At 38.9% G+C, this 22,054-nt stretch overlaps 1 protein-coding gene across 1 annotated transcript in view; it reads left to right on the top strand.

The window, feature by feature from the left end:
* The window catches only part of LOC139954027 (low-density lipoprotein receptor-like), a 33,118-nt gene extending 19,930 nt beyond the window's left edge, over positions 1 to 13,188 (top strand). Inside the window, exons 6-11 of the mRNA XM_071953672.1 lie at positions 87 to 347; positions 1,107 to 1,214; positions 1,680 to 1,877; positions 8,198 to 8,404; positions 9,469 to 9,559; positions 11,400 to 13,188. Of these exons, the coding sequence (XP_071809773.1) occupies positions 87 to 347; positions 1,107 to 1,214; positions 1,680 to 1,877; positions 8,198 to 8,404; positions 9,469 to 9,559; positions 11,400 to 11,571 (1,037 nt within the window). The 3' untranslated portion in view covers positions 11,572 to 13,188. The remainder of the gene's footprint in view (positions 1 to 86; positions 348 to 1,106; positions 1,215 to 1,679; positions 1,878 to 8,197; positions 8,405 to 9,468; positions 9,560 to 11,399) is intronic.
* Positions 13,189 to 22,054: the final 8,866 nt, after the last annotated feature.

Raw genomic sequence — 22,054 nt, 5'->3', positions numbered from 1 at the left:
AAGTTTTATGTAAATCTGTGATCCACAGACACGATTTTTATTACCACTTTTGTAATGTTCCTCGTTTCTTCTTTGCCATCTTACAGATAACATGTTGTATTGGTGCGACGCCAGCCTCGACAAGATAGAACGAAGTGACCTTCTTGGAGAAAATCGGCAGTTCGTCAAAAATTTGACGGAGCTTAATCTCCCTTTCCATCCTTTTGATTTGGCTGTTTACAAAGATGAAATATATTGGACTGATTGGAACTATGTAGCTCTTCTTAGGGTGAACATAAATGGTCTAGGGGAGCAGGTCTTTGGGCCACTCGTATTCGAACGGGCTGCAGGACTACACATTCAATTAGGTTAGTTGCCCATAATTATCGAGGAGTTTTGATGACCGTTAACATTGGTTCAACTCTTTAGGGGCACAATTGACACACTTGGAAACTGTCAAAGACCAGTATTTTCACTTGGAGTTTCATAGCATAATGTGTAAAATAACAAACCTCTGACATTTTTTTGCAGAAAAATCTTGCAACAAATTGGCGGAAATCTTGCAACGATTTGACAGACATCTTGTAGTGATTTAACTGAAATCTTGCAGTCGTTTAACGGAGATTTTGCAGTGATTTGACTGAAATTTTGCAGAGGTTTAACTTTATTTTTGACTGCACCGATTTGACTGCAATCTTGCAGTGATTTGAACAAAATCTTACAATAATTTGGCAGATATATTGTAGTGATTTGAACGAACTCTTGCGATATTTGGCAGAAATCTTGCAGTGATTTGACTGAAATCTCGCAGTGATTTGACTGACATATTGCAGTGATTTAGCTGAAATCTTGCAGTGATTTGACTGAAATCTTGCAATGATTTGGCAGTAATCTTGCAATGATTTGGCAGTAATCTTGCAGCGATTTGACAGAAGACTTGCAGTGATTTGACTGAAATCTTGCAGTGATTTAGCTGAAATCTTGCAGTGATATAACTGAAATCTTGTCAGTGACTTGCAGTGATTTGACAAAACACACTTAGCCCGATGCTGCCTATCTAAGATAAAATTGCTGTTATAAATTGGTTTTCACTTTTTCAAAATAATGATTCATTTTGTGATAACTAGAACCCGACTATTGTGAAAGTTCCCCGTGTGAGACTGGAGCGACATGTGTGGACATCATCAACGGGTTTCAATGTTTGTGTCCTCCCGGATCTGCAATATGTTCTCAAGGTATGTAAACGTTGATAATTATTTTTACCTTTTTTCACAAGTCGCCAAACACACAAGGCCTGAAAGTCACTTCAAGGTGTTGGCAACAATCACTTTTTGTGGCCATTGCCACATACAGTAGGGCTGAAACAGGGTTACCCCCTTCAAAGTCCATACCGATGTAGGCTTGGGAAACATCCTTCAGAAGCCTGCCAGGAAGAGCAGACAGAAAAACCTCCCCCAATGGTACGAAACAACAGTTGAGTTCTTTTACGTGCGTTACACAACACACGGGTCTGACGGTTTTCTGTCCCATCCGAAGGACGAAGCAAAAGTTCAGTGATTTGCTTGAGGACATAAGTGTCACAACTTGGACTCGAACCCACACTCTGCCGATCAGAAACACAGTATTGTGAAATCGGTGCTCTTAACCGCTCGGCCACGACACTTCCGCAATCAATGCATGGTTTTTATTATTTGTCACAGATCCTTCAGATGCTGGCTGTATGTTTACCAGTGACCAAAAAGATAGCGTAACTATTGTACCGGATAAAGATATCTACCAACCCGGGGAACAAGTGGAGATCTCATGCCCAAGTGGATACAGAGTCAGTGGATCTATCGAACGGATTTGCAGATCGGATTTGACATGGTCGGGAGAAGCAACTATGTGCATTGCCGAAGGTATTGCTACAATATACGAGTAATATGATATACTAGTACTATGATAATATTAGTGGCTAGCTTCTTAAGCAGCGCGCACTGCCGTCACCCAGTGACGCTCAATGCGCTTTAAAAATGTTGGACACTATTGGTAATTGTCAAAGACCAATCTTGTCACTTGGTGTATCTCAACATATGCATAAAATAACAAACCTGTGACAATTTGAGCTCAATTGGTCGTCGAAATTGCGGGATAACTATGAAAGAAAAAAAAACAACACCCTTGTTACACGAAGTTGGGTGCTTTCATATGCTTGATTTCGAGACCTCAAAATCTAATTCTGAGGTCTCGAAATCAAATTCGTGGAAATTACTTCTTTCTCGAAAACTACGTCACTTCAGAGGGAGCCGTTTCTCACAATGTTTTATACCATTAAACTCTCCCCATTACTCGTTACAAAGTAAGGTTTTATACCATTCATTATTTTGAGTAATTGCCAACAGTGTACACTGCCTTTGACATTCAGTATTTTCCCGCAAGGTAGGTAGGACTACGTTTGGATTATGATATATACTCCTTTTGTTCTGCATGATGTTCATGTAATAATTTGTTTGCAAGGTGCTGTGGTGCAATATGCTGCCAAAAAACACCAGGGTGAACCCCCTTCTCTGTTCGATAAGTGCTCGTGGTTCATTTACGCGCGTTACACAAAACAAGGACCAACGATTTTACGTCCCATCCGAAGGACGAATCAATAGTGTCTGGCTTAAGGACACATGTGTCACGACTTGGACTCGAACCAAAACTCTACTGATCAAACACACCAGACTTCGGTGCTCTTAACCGCTCAGCCACGACACTTTCCAAATCAATTGTTTTATTTGTTTCTTTCAGATTCTGGTTGTATACTTATCAGTGACCAACGAGGTATTGTAACTGTTGTACCGGAAAAAGATGTCTACCTACCGGGTGACCAAGTGCAGATCTCATGCCCAAGTGGATACAGAGTCAGTGGATCTATCGAACGGATTTGCAGATCGGATTTGACATGGTCGGGAGAAGCAACTATGTGCAATGCTGAAGGTATTGCTACAATACAAAAACAAATATATTGTAACACAGATAATCTGTGTCACTATAAAAGTAATAACTGTCATGTAAAATGAAACTCCAAACGCGTATCTTTGGGTAGTCTTGGCCCAAGACTATGGTGCTTGATACTGAATAGTGTACTGCGCGCAGTTGTAATAGGCCAAAGCGCGCCCGCCACGGTATGATTTAGTTTATTGGACGGCTTGTTATCTAGACTATACTGGCAAGCGATTTACAACTGCGCGTACACTATCCAATATCAAGCACCATAGTCTTGGGCCAAGACTAATCTTTGGGCTGATACAGATTTGTTCTTTAAAAATTTGGGGTGCGTTCGATTAGTCTCCCTGTGTCGACCCCGCGGTGCGCCCCTGGAATTATAGGTAATTGTCGAAGACCAGTCTTCTCACTTTACTTAATTTTGCTTTTGTATTTACATTCACATCTCTACACACAGAGAAAAGATTACACAACTTGTGTAAAATATTACCTGTTTTAGATGTAGTGGGCGAACACCATAACTATTAGGTAAAACTTTACCCAACAGGCGTTGGGTAATATCTTGCTTAATAGCTGTGTAAAAGTTTACATAAATATTGGGTAGTTTTCTTTACTGAATTGTTGGGTAAACCCACTCATGTAAAATATTACTTAATTTTGAAGTAAAGACTTTACCGCTTTACAATGTAAATAGTTGTGTAAAACTTTACATCAATATTGGGTAGTAAAAATATTACCTGTTTTAGATGTAGTGGGCGAACACCATAACTATTAGGTAAAACTTTACCCAACAGGCGTTGGGTAATATCTTGCTTAATAGCTGTGTAAAAGTTTACATAAATATTAGGTAGTTTTCTTTACTGAATTGCTGGGTATAAACCCACTCATGTAAAATAATTACTTAATTTTGAAGTAAAATATTTACCGATTTTTAATGTAAACTGTTTGCCTTTAAAACTGGTAATAATATACACAATGCTTGGGTTGAATACTAGCAAAGTGTTCTTTCATGGAGTTTGGGGCTGTAATAAATGGACACATCATAAATACTGAGACTTGGCGACCACAACATGAATTTCAAGATAACAACTTTTTAATAAAAATTTAATGGTAACAACATTAACAATCCAAAACATCACATGTGCAAAATGGGGTGTTCTGTATGTTTCATAATCAATCAACAATTTCAGTGAATTTAAAAAATAAAAAAAAAATGTACCTAATTGGCAAGTTCGGAATAAATACTTCCAGGCTAAAACAGCTACTGTAAGGTTGTTCCATAAATCAACATTGTTACAACTATCACATCTCTTATGATTTTGATACTTATTTGCAAACAATACGTGCAAAAACTTCTTTAACTACAATGCTTCTGGAATGGTCAACATTAATTGGCAAGGTCAGAATAAATACTTCCAGGCTAACACAGCTTAAAGAAGAACTCCAAGGTCAAATTCAATTTTGGGTTTGAACAATTTGTATGGGGAATTGTTGGTTTAGCCTAATTGTCGCTAAGCAATTAAAACGGCGTTGAATTTGACATTTTCACAAATTTGACAAAACTGGAAGGGTATTGAATACACATTTAAATTTGACCTTTGAGATCCTCTTTAAACTGTAAGGTTGGTCCATAAATCCAAACTATCACAACTATCACATCTCTTATGATTTTGATACGTATTTGCAAACATTTTGTGCAGATGAATCATGAGATGAACAGTAAGCCCTGAACTCTCGAATAGTGCTGCTTTCACACTGCCTTTGAGTTCAAACACAACCAACTCAATGAACTCCCAAACGCCAGAACACTTCTCCTGGTAGCTCAAGTCGAAGACAAAGTGTGTTTTGAAACACACATCCAGTGCTTTCACAAGAGATGACTGTTCAAATGCATACTGTGCTCAAAAATTACGAACACTTGCTGTGGAGCCAGTGCAGACCCACCTAGTATCAGCATATATGGCTGCGATCTGGTGTCCCTGTTGATGTCTTTCAAATACTGGTCCAAACTTGTGTTTTCCTGCATAAAGGGGAATAATATTAAACACAATAGGTTAAATTTCAATGGGGGTGCAGTACAAATTGTATTACACGTGTATATTGTGTGTAATGAACTCAAAGTGTTGTACAATTAAACCAATTTTGCTGTAAAATAATGATTTAATCTGATTGTCTTAAGGATGGGGTACACACAATGTCAGATTAAATCATTATTTGATATCAATAGTGGTTTAATTATCATATTACAACACTTTGAGATCAATAGAGACAATGTTCCAGTACTGCAATGTATGCGCAATACAAGTTGTACATGATGTACATGCACATAAATTTAAAAAAGTACAAATAAAAATTGAAATAAAATAAAATAAATAAACAAACACATAGGGGCCTAAAATTAAACAAATTAACAAAGTGTTCAAGGATGGATACTTGCAGTTCTGGAATAAGGTGATAGGATCCAAGGAGGAGAGATAATTTTGGTGCTGAATATTCAATCCCACATAACAGTAGACTACCTGAAAACTTTGATTTTTCTTGATCTTTATCTGATTTTTCTTTTTGTTCTTTTTCTTTCTTTCTTTTTGTGTGTGTGTGGGGGGGGGGGGGTGTGAGATTTCTTGAATAATTCCTTTAAAAGGTTAAAATAAACAAAGGGTAGATGTGTTTGTACGATTCCCCTCTCCCAGAATTTGCATTTTAAGTCAATTGTATCATTTGTCAGTATCTTGTAAAGACAAAATGTTGAAAAGTTATTTGATTGTACTTCTGAACAAAAAGTTGGCCCAATCATTGGCCTGATGCACCGTGGCTGTATGCAGTGGTGGTGCTTTAACACAGTGGCGATGTACATGTGTACAATGGTCTCCAACGATGCATGTGTGCACAATACGGGGACCATTGATCAGACCTACGTATGTATTTGTGATATTCAAGTCACTGTTCAAAAGTTTTGTCAGTCTAAATATGACGTTCAACTGTCCCTTTATCTGTGCTAACGAGTCGTGTATAGTCTATCACTACAGATAATAACATCAATACAGAAATCTGTTATAGTACTTACCTTCAAACGTCTCAACTAAATGAGGGAAGTTCCACTCAAGAAGTTTTTCCTTCATGAGATCCATTTGAATGTGTGTGTGGTTACACTGTGGTACTGCAGAGCGCGACCCCAGCAGACAAGTCACACGCTGCGTATTTTGCACAACACTTGAGTAAAACATTGTGGTTTACTAAACACCATGTAAACTTTTACAACCAGTTCAGTAAAATTTACATAATATGTGTTTAAAGTTGCTAAGTTATGTAAACTATTAGTTTTACTAACTTTTTGAGTAGTTTTTTATTTACACAAACATTTTGTTTAAATTTTTCATTAATTTTTACTTATGTTAAGTATTTTTTTACTTAACACATTTAACATAACTTTTTTTTACCATTCTTTTTCTGAGTGTATTAACTTTTACTTCTCTTTTGTTTTCATCTCAAAGCGCATAGAGACTTCTCTGATTGTGATATCCGCTCTACAAAAATGGTTCATTATTATTATTATTTACTTGGCGTATCTCAACATATGCATAAAACAACAAACCTGTGAACATTTGAACTCAATTGGTCATCGAAGTTGCGAGATAATGGAAGAAAACAACACCATTGTCACACGAAGTTATGTGCTGGCAGACGCTTGAATTCGGGACCTCAAAATCTAATTCTGAGGTCTCGAAATCAAATTCGTGGAAAATTACTTCTTTCTCGAAAACTACGTTACTTCAGAGGGAGCCGTTTCCCACAATGTTTTATACTATCAACAGCTCTCCGTTGTTTGTTACCAATTAAGTTTTATGCTAAAAATTATTTTGAGTAATTACCAATAGTGTCCATCACTGCCTTCAAAAGATGGAGGTAGACTACAATAAACAATGAAGAGAAGGCAGTGGATAGTTGGGAACGGGATCGGGCTCCTAGTGCAAGATTTCTCACTGGGCTGGCTCACACTATGACCACGTTATGGGGAACGGTAACTACGTTAAGCTGCGAATAACAATTTCGAATCACCGCCAACCATCGTGCGTTGCCGTCAATTGTCGCTAACGAACCCGCTAGCGACCGCAGACGGCCGAAATTATCAGACCCGTTCGTCGACAAGTGTTGGAAATTTTGTGACGGCAAAAACAGGTGTTCTGATTCCGCAGATGTCGTTGGAAAAATGCAATCGTCATTTACCTGACGCAGACGGCTGCAACTATCAGTCGCTTGACCGTGTACATAATGTACAGACCCAAGTTGAGGGCAGTGTACACTATTGGTAATTACTCAAAATAATTATTAGCATAAAACCTTACTTGGTAACGAGTAATGGGGAGAGGTTGATGGTATAAAACATTGTGAGAAACGGCTCCCTCTGAAGTGACGTTTTCTGAACTTGTCGAAAAAGAAGTAATTTTCCACGAATTTGATTTCGAGACCTCAGATTTAGAATTTGAGGTCTCGAAATCAAGCATCTGAAAGCACACAACTTCGTGTGACAAGGGTGTTTTAGTCTTTTATTATCTCGCAACTTCGACGAACGATTGAGCTCAAATTTTCACAGGTTTGTTATTTTATGCATATGTTGAGATACACCAAGTGAGACGACTGGTCTTTGACACTTACAAAAGTGTCCAGTGTCTTTAAAGGACTTCATTTTTACGGAATGAAATAATCTTTACAGTAACTTTGCTGCACGAAAAAAACAAAAACAAAACCCAAAACCCCGTAGTTCTACTGCAAAATTACCGGAAAAGTATAAAGTTCTTCAACTTGGGTTTGTATGGGTGTACACGGACGGTTTTGGCTGAAATAACAAAGAAGTAATATGTACTTTTTTATGTGTAGAAGTTTGGGCAAAATGTGGTTGAGTGTAATTACGTTAATTAGCACAATTTATATTTGCCGGAAAGACATTATAATCAAGGCGAAAATTCACTTCACGGAATCCGTAAATTTACGGACATTTTTTAACGGCGTTATTCCACGTACTGCATCTCTTTGGAACTCTTTGCCTGGTGCATGTTCCCCTCCATCGGACATTTTCAACATTGTAAAACTGTTGGAATGGCTCCCTGTTCTCTCTGTGTTTATTGGGTGCGAAAAAGCAGAAAGTTTCGTTACACGCTCAAACTTTCTGATAGGAGGAACTAGGTCGGACACACTGGTGGCACATTTACCATGAAACTTGTAGTTCATAATCATGTTTCCCGCTCTGCAGAATCTGGATGTACACGTCCTCGGGACGATTCAAGCGATATTGACGTCATACCAGATAAGGATAATTACTTAACAGGCGACCGTGTTAAGTTTAGCTGCCCCAACGGGTTTCTGCTTAGCTCATCAGCCGAACAGATTTGTCTTTCGAACTCGACATGGTCTGGAGAACAACCACACTGTGTTGTAGATCCAGAAAGTGAAGGTGAAGGTAAGTTACATGTATGTCTATCTGTCCTCAAAGCTATGGAGCAAGCATTCTCACTTTATTTGGGAAAATATATCCATTTTAAAGGAACACGTTGCCTTGGATCGGACGAGTTGGTCCATAAAAAGCGTTTGTAATCGTTTGTTATAAAATCATATGGGTGGAAAGATGTTGTAAAAGTAGAATACAATGATCCACACAAATTTGCCTCGAAATTGCGTGGTTTTCCTTTCACTTTGCGAACTAACACGGTCGGCCATTTATGGGAGTCCAAAATTTGACTCCCATAAATGGCCGACCGTGTTAGTCGACGAGGTAAAAGGAAAACCATGCAATTTCGAGGCATGTTTGTGTGAATCATTGTATTCTACTTTTACATCTTTTTAACCATATTATGCATTTTACAACAAACGGTTACAAACGCTTTTCAAAGACCAACTCGACCGATCCAAGGCAACGTGTTCCTTTAATAATCCTTTTTTTTATTCAAGATACAAACTGATGTTATTTCTCTCAATCTGTTTCTGTATACAATGCATGTATAAGCCCGACGGTCTATGCAGCCTTGCTATTGCACTCGAAGTAAATAGAAAGTACTTAAAACGAGGACGTACTAAACGGAAGTACTGTGCTATAGACGGTGTACAAACAGACGAGGTGCACACTAGACTAGGTCCATTTGTAGCGCATTGTTGTCTTGTTCACAGACGACCCAACTCTTATCAGAATTTTAACTGACTATAGACCGTCGAATAAATAACCCCTTGTTGCTATAAAAGTGCCCATGTTGTAGAGCAGGTATTTGAATGGTGACGTCATACTCGATACGGTCTATATAGGGTCACGATATAGACAAATTAGGCCAATTGTTGTAAGAAAACAACAATGCCTATCATATTTGTTTCCACAGGATTGGGAAAGTACTGAGTATGCAGTGCTAACACACATCGGTGTAGGGGTAAAAACCAACAATTAATAACGTTAGTTTGGTTAGACCTAGTCTCCAGAGTGATTCTGTGCATTCTAGTTATAACTTTCTGCTGTTGCTTTTAAAATTGTTTCTTTAGAATTTCCTTTGGTTGTCGTTATCGGCGGAGGTGCCGGGTTGTTCATCATCATCATCATCTTGATAGTTGTTTTCATCATTTGTATAAGCAGGTACGTAAAAGCTTCAAATTAATAGTGTAAAATACAAACTGGGAATTGTAAGAACATAGCTAGCTTGGCAGGCAGCATTTACGGGAAAGGTAAATTAAAATTGTTCCTTATGGTTTCTGGCACAAACAAACCAGGGCCCAAATTCATAGATCTGCGAAGCATAAAAGATTTGCTTAGGATGAAACTTCTTGCTTGATAAAAACAGGATTACCAATCAAATTTCCAAGAGATTTTCAGGATAAGCAAACAACAGCAGAATACCAGTAACAAGCAATATGCAACAAATGGAAATTTAGTTGGTTATTCTATTTTTAGCGAAGGAAGAACTTTCAAGCTAAGCAAATTTGTGTGCTTAGTAGCTCTATGAATTTGGGCCCAGTGAAGTATGCACTATTTCTATTGACTGGGTGTGTTTACATTGAGTAGGCCTAACCTGGGGTTGATTTCACAAAGCAGTATTTTCAGTATTATCAAATTGATGTGTATTGTGACATCATACTTTACTTAGTAACTCCAATTGATTTGCTGTTAAGATCAATCTTGGCTCTTAGTACCTTAAAGGAACACGTTGCCTTGGATCGGACGAGTTGCTATATTATAAAAAGCGTTTGTAACCGTTTGTTATAAAATGCATAATATGGTTGGAAACATGTTTTACGAGTAGAATACAATGCTCCACACAAATTTGCCTCGAAATTGCGTGGTTTTCCTTTTACTTTGCGAACTAACACGGTCGTCCATTCTGGGAGTCAAAAATTTGACTCCCATAAATGGCCGACCGTGTTAGTCGACGAGGTAAAAGGAAACCCGTGCAATTTCGAGGCATGTTTGTGTGGATCATTGTATTCTACTTTTACAACATCTTTCTACCCATATGCATTTTATAACAAACGGTTACAAACGCTTTTCAACGACCAACTCGACCGATCCAAGTCAACGTGTTCCCATAAGCACCCGATGTACACATAATATGTGGACATTTTAGTTAGTGTGCAAATGAAGATGTTGTTTTTGCACTAAGTAAGCTTAAAAAACCATCACTCCTAACAGTGTTCTTCATATAAGTAGGCATGAAGTACACTCATGCACAAAAAGGTTAAGCTGCTGCGTGCATTTATTGTTGACGCCAAATAATTATTAAAGTTGAGTACAGCAAACAAACACTTGTAACACAACTCGCAATTCACCCATTAAAAGCAGACCCGAGTTTGCTTCTGACAGTAACTTTAACAAGATTTTTCATTTCTGCTCAGAAGTTCAAGCAGAAAAACGTTTGATTTAGGACGAAACTGTACCAGTGTGTCTAAAAAAAACCTCTACACTTTTGACATGGCTGCCAAATAAAAAAAAATATGATTGTGTGGGAAATTAAGGTTTAGATGTTTGGACAGCCTATGGATTCAACTTTAATATGATACCAAAAAGTCCGAAAGTAATTCATACTTGGTGAGCACTGCTCACTGAAGAATAGGTAGCCGACATCTTGCGGTGAATTTTGTAAGCTCCAAAGTATTTGACTCTCACAGTGCTTACCCTAACATGATATATACACGGATAGTGCTTCAATATTCAATTTAAACTTAATGTATTTATTTTCATATCTCATGAAAAAAATGACAAACAATACTTTATGAATGAATTAACTTATTGATTATTAACAAGATCTGTCATCTATTAAGATCTGTTATGTTCATCTGTTGAAAAGTTCATGGAAAAAAACGTGTGAAATAGGGGGCTACTGTATAGAGTGCTTATTCAATTCAAACATTTGTTTTCATACTTCATGAAAACAGTACAAACAATAATATTGATTAATGTATTTTGTTTCTTCTTAATAAAGGTCGCGATCGCGAAGTTCCAACACCACCAACACCAGTAGTCATTACGATGATAACCATTACTCCAACCCACTTGCATATGAAAATCACATCGACCCCGTATATGAAAGCAACTTCGTCATCAAGCCCGGAACTGAGTCTAGCCCCCCAATGACGTACACAACTTGCATATAAAACTCAGTGTGAATCACGGTCAGACACATTGCGTGGTCTGAACAAAAAGAAGACAAGTATAAGGGAGATCAAAATCTTCGCAGACAACAAACTGTTGGTAAGTTACAGCCACGGCGCTGTTAACTTAACAGGCCGAAATTGAGCCGCGGTTACTTATCATTAAAGTCACCTGGAAGTGGTATTTTTTTTAATTAAAGCTTTTGTCACTAAAATATGTGTTTTTATGAGAGGAATGTGAATAAAAAATTAACTAAGGTTTAAAAATCTTAGTTTTGATTGAATTTACGAGTAGGCCCCGACCCGAGAGGGCGCTGTTCGTGACGTATTTCAAGGCGCGATATTTGGAGAGAAAAATTTGTAGTCGGGCCCCCGTACATTACGTCTGGGAACATGGCACATCAAAACAAATTTAGGCCGTGTCCGAAACGGCGACTTCGGCTACAGCTACGGCTAGATCGCGCGCGTCTGCTATTCTTCAACACTGGTAGACGCGCTGATCTAGACGTAGCTGTAGCCGAAGTCGTCTAGGACCTGCACGCACGGTGAATCGCATGCGGTTCCAACAAAGAATCGTGTCACTTGGCAAAAGCTAAAAACATACCCTCAAAGTTCAAACTTACCCGAATTTTTTCACGTTTAGCAAATGCTCCTCTGAGTTCGTCACGTCTTTCAAATACCTTCTTCGACTTCCTACTAGCTAGAAAAATTGTTGGGACGGCGTCGTGTTTAAGAATGGCTCTTCTCGTCATGTCAAATGAGTTGTGTATCCAGGATTCGAAGCACGACGGCTCAAAGTGTTCGCTGCAGCGCTGAAAAAGACGTCGGACCGGACCACTTTGCTCTAGTTAATCTGACTTTTGCAGCCCACAACCGCCTATACTTGGGATCTGCAGGAAACAGATGAAGACTGACCCCATCTTTAGTTGTTTTGCTGCATCCAGCAGCAATACACCTGGTCGGCATTGCCGGAAAAATGTCAGAAAAAAACCTTTTTCGCAGCGTACAAACTCACGTCTTAGAACTACATGTACTTTTGCACGTGTGTTTATCTACGCATCGAGGGGGGTCTATGTTTGATCGAGGCAAAGTCTTCCTTTTCCTACGTCACAAAAGGGGTAGGCGGAGTCAACCCCCAGTCACTTAATTAATTGTTTTAACATATAAATCGTGACAAACAATTACTCAAAAAATTGTTTTATTGTTAATAAACATATACTCTTATGTTTAACAGAAAAAAAATCCTATTTCCAGGTGCCTTTAACTTAACAGGGACAAGAAGTCCAATGCGAACGCGCCACTCCGGTAACTTGACAATACTGTCACGTGACTTCTGTCTAAAAGGTCTGCTGACGTACGAACCACCGCGTGCAATACGCGCTGCTCCGAAAATGTCAGATTAAAACATAGACATGAATTAAAAGCCGAGTTTTTTTTTTTTTTTTTTTTCTACCTACATCTTCACTTTCACAACGTCTCAGTGTGATTGTAGCACCAGTGATGTGTAAGTTTGTGTATGGCCGTTGATGTACCAGTTTATCCATACTTATAATTAGAATTTTTCAAAATAAATTTGAAAGTCTGGTATAGTTTACTTTAAAGGAACACGTTGTCTTGGATCGGTCGAGTTGGTCTTTGAAAAGCGTTTGCAACCGTTTGTTATAAAACGCATAATAATTATGATTAGTAAGATATTTTAAAAGTAAAATATAATGATCCACACAAGTATCACTCGAAATTGCGTGGTTTTCTTTTTACCTCGTCGACTAACACGGTCGCCATTTATGGCAGTCAAATTTTTGACTCCCATAAATGGCCGACCGTGTTAGTTCGCAAAGTAAAAGGAAAACCACGCAATTTCGAGGCATATTTGTGTTGATCATTGTATTCTACTTTTAAAACATCTTTTTAACCATGTGCATTTTATAATAAACGGTTACAAACGCTTTTCAAAGACCAACTCGAGCGATCCAAGGCAACGTGTTCCTTTAACTTGTGCGCGTTGTACAAAGTCTAGGTGTTGCCATGCCGGTCGGAGTTTACATAACTCATATCAATTACTGACTCAACAGATATTCCAGATAATTGTTGGGTATGTTAAAAAGTACCTTCGATGTAAAGAAGAAAGAAAAAAAGAGAGTAAATATTTAATTTATATATTTGTATTGGATGGTTTGTATGAAACTTTGGCCTTTTTGATCGTCGGGATAGTCGGGGGTCGGGATTGTCACGCCCTTAGAGCTGAGCTTTGGAAATTATTATTATTTGTATTATTATTTATTTATTCGACCATTGTCCAAAGTGCAGTAACACAATTTGCAAAACAAAGGTTTAGCTACAGAACAAAAAAACACCATGTTGTAAAGAACTACATGTAGTCACACATTTAGTCGCACAGACTAATCAACTAATACAGTACAGGGCCTAAATCTCATAGAGCTGCTAAGCAGAAAAAAATGGTTAAGCATGAAATTTCTTCCTTGATAAAAACCGGATTACCAACCAAATTTTCATGTGATTTTCAGGATAAGCATACAACAGCTGAATACCAGTAATAAGCAATATGCAACACATTATTGGTTGGTTATCCTGTTTTTATCAAGGAAGAAATTTCATGCTAAGCAAATTTTTGTGCTTAGCAGCTCTATTAAACTGGGCCAGGGTCTTGAATGAAGATGACTGACAGCAAGGTTCGGATACAACACGCAACATGTGGGGAATAGATGAGAGATGAGGGTAGATTGAGTACAGGATTAACAAAAGTGTCCTAGGACACAGTGACTTGAAAGCCTGTCAATCCAAACTTGAGATGGTAGGATAATATGCTCCCATCTTATGTTAGGATTGACATATTTTCATGTCACAGTGTGTTTAAAAGTAATGTACTATAAATAAAATAGATGGATATGAACATCAAAGGAATAATAAATGTATGTAAATATAATGTAATAAAAGCATTGTTTTGATATACTTAAATAGAGAAAGAATACAGCACCCCAATAATGTTAGACAATAGCTAAGCATGTAAATATCCTGTCACCTAGATTTGGAAATTGTTTGGTAGAACACATATTGTTTGTATTATACATTTTAATTAGTGTTGCTGGTTCATTCATGTTTGTGTGTCTTCTCCCGAATTCTATGATGTCGTCCATCCAACGTCCATTCCGTAATGCAATGTGTCCTTTTTTTGTCATGGCGTCTTGCAAAGTGGCCTGCCGACCTCCATTTTTTATTTTTATTTCCTGTATGATGTCCCTGGCATGTTTTCTTTCATAAGTCCTCATTTCTGACCCTGTCCTTTCTTGTAATTCCAACCATGATCCTCTCCATTGCTTTTTCTGTGACTCTCAGTTTCTTTTCCAATATCTTAGTTGTTGTCCATGTTTCTGCCCCGTAGGATATATATTTTTTTTCTGGGGGGGGGGGGGGGGGTGGATTCTTTTTAATGATTATTGTATGTTGGAGTTTGTTAACCAATGTTTAATCTCATGTAAGTAGTGCAGATATTTTTTTTGTTCGACATGTTTTGGTGTAATTTGTTTTAATTGCTTGCTGTAAGAGCTGACTTATAAAATTATGGGAAACTATATTTTCTTACATTTTACAAAATAAATGTGGTGTAGGAAATAAAACTGTCATTTTCACTGAGTTGCTTATAATATAGTTAAGGATTGCCACGAGCTGAATACGATTAATGCACATAATAATTTAAATGACTGTGAAGAAGGGTCTTGGTTACTTTTTAAACACACAACACAATGTCTACATACTTGCCTTACATACGCTGTACACTATTGGTAATTGTCAAAGACCAGTCGTATCACTTGGTGTATCTCAACTTATGCATACAATAACAAACCTGCGAAAATTTGAGCTCAATTGGTAGTATTTCATACACAAAGCAACACAACAACCACGCATACATTCCACAACCGGCGTTGCACATAATGGCATGATAAAACTGAAACTATCACAGTAGTGTCAATGTGTTGCTCGCTCTGCAATTGTCACGACTATATGTACGACTGAATAGAAAACACAACTTCATATTTAGTTAAAAACTCACCTTCAAATTGGATCTATATCCACTGGACAACCCCGCTCGTCACAGCCACTCCTCCACTCGCCATGTTGGAAAATATCTTTGTTCTACTGTTTAATGCACAACTTTTTGGCAACTCTTTAATCGTAGTGTGCATGATCGGACGATTTTGACCAACTAATGTGCATAATTTTAACCAACAATCGAGATTAATTAAAATTACCAAAAAGTTGCCCAATAAATAAGCAAAAGTGTAACCAACAGTTTTGATGAATTCAGATTACGAAATATTTTCCCAACACTTGCCCAACTTTTGTTCCGCTTTTTAAACAAAGAATGGGCAAACAAAATGTTTGCCCAACAAGACCAACTATTTGTTTTTTTGGGCAACTATCGACCAATAATTGTTGAAGTTACTTTGCCCAACAAATGATTTGACCAACGTTTTTGCGTTCGCACCATTGCACGAATGAAAAACGCTGCCAGCGTGCAATGGTACTTTTCGGATGGAACGAAAAAGCACGATGAGTGACTCAGCGTGCAATGGTACTTTTATTTGCAATCACGTGACGGACAATCCTCCAATTAAATGGCAAGGATCTACTTGGGTGTTATATAATATAAAACAGTGTGAGAAACGGCTCCCTCTGAGTGTCGTAGCTTTTGAGAAAGAAGTAATTTTCCACGAATTTGGTTTCGAGGCCTCAAGTTTAGAATTTGAGGTCTCGAAAATCAAGCATCTAAAAGTACACAACATCGTGTGATAATGTTTTTTCTTTTCTTTCATAGTTATCTCGCAACTCCGACGACCAATCGAGCTAAAATGTTCACAGGTTTGTTATTTTATGCATATGTTGGGGTATACACCAAGTGCGAAAAGCCGCCTACACAGATGACACAATGGGCGGTGTAGATGCTCAGCATTATACGGGTTCAATGTCTATGCAATTTTGTAGTGCCAAAATCATTTTGAGTTCGACCCTGCAAAAGAGCGACGTTTAGCGCAGTGACAAGGTGGCATTTAGAGCTGTGACACTGAAATATTGACACATTTATAAATATTGTTTTGTCACCTCAAGTACTGGCTTTATTGTTACCATTGCCTGGTGACTGGCGTTCATCATCGTTTTTTAAGAGTTTCGAACAAGATATTCAACTTAATTCTCACAAAATGTTCGTTAAAGAATTAGTATCCCATCCAATCCCGAATACACTTCACTGATTAGATATTGCACATAAAACGTGTTTCAAAATATTTCTAAAATAGCGTCGCCCAATTTAGAATTTAAATCAGTTCGACACGGCTTGTCAACACGTCGTGCAACTACCGTGTAGCACAGCAAGCTCTGCCGTGTAGCACGGCAGAGCTTGCTGTGCTACACGGCAGTGTCGAACTCAAAAGATTGCGCTAAAAAAATTAAAACTATTTGAGTTCGACACAGCAAAAGTGCGACGTTTAGCGCAGGCCTCTGAAGGATAAAATAAAACAACACAAATTCATTACCAATGAGTCCAATCGTAGCCAGAAGCAAGGAGCTCATCCATCCAAGAATCCAAGTTTGTACCAGAAACTCCTCTTGAAATGTAGGCAGAAGTATTCCAAGTCCTTTCAAAATAGCAACCCAAATGAAACCCTTGGTCCAGACCGATACGACTGCTATCCTTCCAGGCCAACCACCGTCTTGTTCTTCAGTCTTATCCATGCTAAAAGGCAAAGAACCTCACCAGAAACACTGCACACATACGTTATTCCTAAACCACCAATATATGGAAGCTGGATTGTGTTCTTTCTTTTTGTAAAGGCTGGGCCGCATCAAGCCATGTCTCAAAACGTCAGAGCCAGTCCTAAAACATAATTATGATACGGGTTTTAGTATGGCTGGAACTTTGGCCGAAAAAATGTCTTCATGTCACCCTAAGGTCATTTACATACTGGTAATGAGTTCTGGCCTGTGCACACAAACATCTAAATGACGATCAACTGTGCCATGTTTAGGACGTCCAGTATGATCCAAGTACGGCAGTTCATTTCGCAGTACAGTACGTCCTCGTTTTTAAATGTACGTTGCCACTCCGTCTAATTGCAGGACGTGGTTGCTCGAAGAAGTTGAGCAGGCTCAAAAGTTCCGGAGCACCATTCCGATCCAACCTGTCCGAGCGGCCGTCCATTTCGTAGACACAGACCGTACAAGGTTGCAACAACGCACACTCCGTGTACATACAGTTTAGCAGCCCCTTCGATTGGATTTATCAGAACGTATGGGAACGAGTTCGGTGTTGTGGGAATTAAAGGCAGTGGACACTATTGGTAATTGTCAAAGACTAGTCTCCACAGCTTGTGTATCTCAACATATGCATAAAATAACAAACCTGTGAAAATTTGAGCTCAATTGGTCATCGAAGTTACGAGATATTAATGAAAGAAAAACACCCTTGTCGCACCTTGGTCACACAAAGTTGTGTGCTTTCAGATGTTTGATTTCGAGACCTCAAATTCTAAATCTGAGGTCTCGAAATCAAATTCGTGGAAAAATACTCCCGAACACTACGTCACTCAAGAGGGAGCCGTTTCTCACAATGTTTTATACTACCAACCTCTCCCCATTACTCGTTACCAAGTGATGTTTTATACTAATAATTATTTTGAGTAATAGTTTCCACTGCCTTTAAGCAAATAAAGCCATATTTAAGTAAAGCGGTCATGCAGTGCTCCTACGGGTAACAAAGACCAATGCGGAGACCAGTGTTATGCTCAACCAATTCGGCCAACAAGTTCATTCAACTGAAAATAGTCTGGGAACAATTGTCACTGAACCAAACTTTAAACCAGGTCAGTGCGTCCTTTGTCATGAAGGTGATGTGGTGCTGTGCGTGTGATGAGGCTGTGGGAATCCCGACCTCCACGATTGCATTAAAAACTCTCGCACAGTTAGGCATAGGGGTCGATTTCACAAAGAGTTAGGACCAGTCCTAACTTAGGACTCGTCCTAGTAGGAGACATACAAATTGCATGGATAATCCTAAGTTAGGACGAGTAACTGGTCCTAACTCGAGAGAAGACTAGTCCTAACTCTTTGTGAAACCCACCCCAGACACCTGGTAATTGTCAAAGACCAGGGCCAAATTTCATAGCGCTGCTTAAAGGTTAGCAATTTTTTTGGCTTAACGTTGCAAAATTAATTGCTCAAACCATGGAGGAATGTACATATATTTCACGAGGTTAAGCACGTAAACAAACAGCGCGCACAAGATTTTAGATCGTTTGCTTAAGCAAAAAAGAAGAAGGTAGGCCCCCTACTGACAAAATGGCGGGCGATACAAATGCAGAGTGGCGGAAAAAAAAAACATCGCCTTTTACAAGTACTATTTGTAATGGTTCAAAGCGCCTGGGCGCGCCCCTTGAAAGGTTTACATACTAACTTGAGAGTAAATAAGAAGGTAATACATTGTACAACATTTCTGAAGCATTTCAGAGACTCGCTTACTTCGCTACACCTACCATACAAACACACGTGAAATACACACCGCCACACTAAACAACGTATTGCAATTATGTTGTGAAGGATTTGCATAGGGCTGCTTAACGGTAAGGACATTTTAACGTAGCAACACGAGCGGTTGCTATCTTCAACACGTAAACAAACTGCGCAAGCAACATTTTAGATGTTTGCTTCAGCAAAAAGAAGGAAGGTGATGACAAAATGGCTGGCGAAATAAATGCGGAGTGGCGATAAAAACAAGTCATTACCTTCTGTGTCTGTTATTATGTATTATTATGTATTATTGTTTAATGGTTTAAAGTGCCCCTCGAAAGGTTTTACACACTAACTTGAAAGTAAACAAGAAGATAATACATTGTACGAACATTTCTGTAGCATTTTAGACACTCATTTTGGTCGCTACACCTACCATTCAAACACGTACAATACACACCGCTGCGCCGGCACAATAACAACGTTTGCAATGATCGTTGCACTATGCGCTGTGTGAATGGGGTGTTCAAGCAAAATAGAGGCTTTAAGGACCCTTTTTGTTTGATTACCGCTTTAGGCAAAAAACCTTGCTTAACCAAGGCTATGAAATAAAAATGTGCTAGGTGCGCCCAATGGTGACTGCTCTATATTCCGACATCCCTATGTTCCGACATCCCTATGTTCCGACACCCCTATGTTCCGACACCCCTATGTTCCGACACCCCTATGTTCCGACAACTGAACTTATAATCCGACACCCCTATGTTCCGACACCCCTATATTCCGACACCCCTATGTTCCGACACCCATTTATTCCGACAACCAAAACACCCCTATGTTCCGACACCCCTATGTTCCGACAACCTGCACCAACGTGTTAGCAATTTTTCAAGAAAAACGGTGCGAGTATAATTTATATTAAAAGTGTTATTCTGCAACTTTGGTTTAGTAAGAAGGGCTGAGTAAATGGGGGGGGGGGGGGGGGGGCTGGCGGGGCGGGGTAGGACTTGATTATTTGTTATTATTAATTGTTAACATCATTATTACTTTTATTATTATTATTATTTTTTTGGGGGGGGGGGCAAATGCAAGAAATTACAGTTGTAATTTTTATAAATTGAAGGTCACGGACACGCATAACAAGGAAACTTCTAAAGTAAATTGTAAAGTACCGAGCATTTTCTTGTAAGCTTACTCGGGGAGCCATAACTCATGTTTATAACCACAAAACAAAAGCACCAAATTCATGTGTGATTCAATCATCTTAATTTGATTCAATCACTTTAAAAAAAATTCAACTTATTAATGTTCAAACTTATTACCGGCCGAAATACGCCGGGAAACATGTAATACAACTGGTGTTTTTGTTGTTGGTCAACAGAGTAATAATGTGCGAATATAACTTGTCGGAACATAGGGGTGTCGGAACATAGGGGTGTCGGAATATAGGGGTGTTGGAACATAGGGGTGTTGGAACATAGGGGAGTCGGAATATAGGTTCAGTTGTCGGAACATAGGGGTGTCGGAATATAGGGGTGTCGGAACATAGGGGTGTCGAAACATAGGGTGTCGGAATATAGGCTGAGTTGTCGGAACATAGGGGTGTCGGAACATAGGGGTGTCGGAATATAGGTTCAGTTGTCCCAACATAGGGGTGTCGGAACATAGGGTTGTCGAAACATAGGGTGTCGGAATATAGGCTGAGTTGTCGGAACATAGGGGTGTCGGAATATAGGTTCAGTTGTCGGAACATAGGGGTGTCGGAACATAGGGGTGTCGGAATATAGGTTCAGTTGTCGGAACATAGGGGTGTCGGAATATAGGGGTGTCGGAATATAGGGGTGTCGGAATATAGGGATGTCGGAATATAGGCTGAGTTGTCGGAACATAGGGGTGTCGGAACATAGGGGTGTCAGAATATAGGTGTGTAACCGCGCCCAATAAGCACAAAATCGACCGTTACAGGCAGCTCTATGAAATTTGGCTCTCTGCTTAAACAGAGTGCTTAAGCAGAAATGGGGCTTTAAGGACCCTTTTTGCTTGTTTGCCTGCCGCTATAAGCAAATAACATTGCTTAATCAAGGCTATGAAATGAACAAATTGCTAGGTGCGCCCGATAAGCACAACATCGACCGTTAAGCAGCTCTATGAAATTGGGCACAGTCTTCTCTCTTGGTGTATCTCAACATAAAACAAAGCTGTGAAAATGTACTTAATTGGTCGTCGAAGTTGCGATTGCGGTAGGGAATAATGAAAGAAAAAACACCCCAAGTTGTGTGCTTTCAGATGCCTTGAATTTAACGCGAAACCTCAGCTATTTTATTAAAAACTAGAGATTGAGAGTTTGTGAACAAACTCAAGGTGTTCGGTTTCCGGGAGTAAAAGCTTGGAATAAAAAACAATTATTACACCTTGCTTTGTTCTCAAGATTTGTAATAAATGATTCAAATTGCAAAAACTGTCAAAACAACATGATTACGTCATCTTGTAAAACTGTATGTTTGGTTACGTCATCGGTAATATTTGTTTTAAACCAGACCTTTGCCAGACATGTATGCTGTGGTGGTAAAGCATCAAAGGATGTATATTTCAACCTAAAAGGCAACAAACAACGCCCTTTCAAATCATTTCACAGTCACTTCCGGTTTAAACAGGTCAAAAGGTCAACGAAAGTTCACAAACATATCCATTTCTGTAAAGTACGTAAAGCCCTTTCATATGATGTATAGATTGTCAAAATAGCTTATGTAGTTTAGGAAATATGAACTTAGGAAATATTGACGACTGTAGAAAAGACTGTAAGGGGCATGTATGTGTTAACCGCCTTGAACGAAGACTATTCTTCATGAAGCTTTTTCGCGCTCTATGGATGATCACTGGAGCGTGACTCTGCTGAACCGCTAATACACTACACGTTGTGTGTATGCCTACGTGCAATGTTTATGCACATACCAATGGGGATTTACGT

This window comes from Asterias amurensis, chromosome 22 (assembly GCF_032118995.1).
Source record: "Asterias amurensis chromosome 22, ASM3211899v1".
Classification (NCBI taxonomy): Eukaryota; Metazoa; Echinodermata; class Asteroidea; order Forcipulatida; family Asteriidae; genus Asterias; species Asterias amurensis.
The sequence above is the reverse complement of the archived record's forward strand: the minus strand, read 5'-3'. Positions and strand labels throughout refer to the sequence as shown.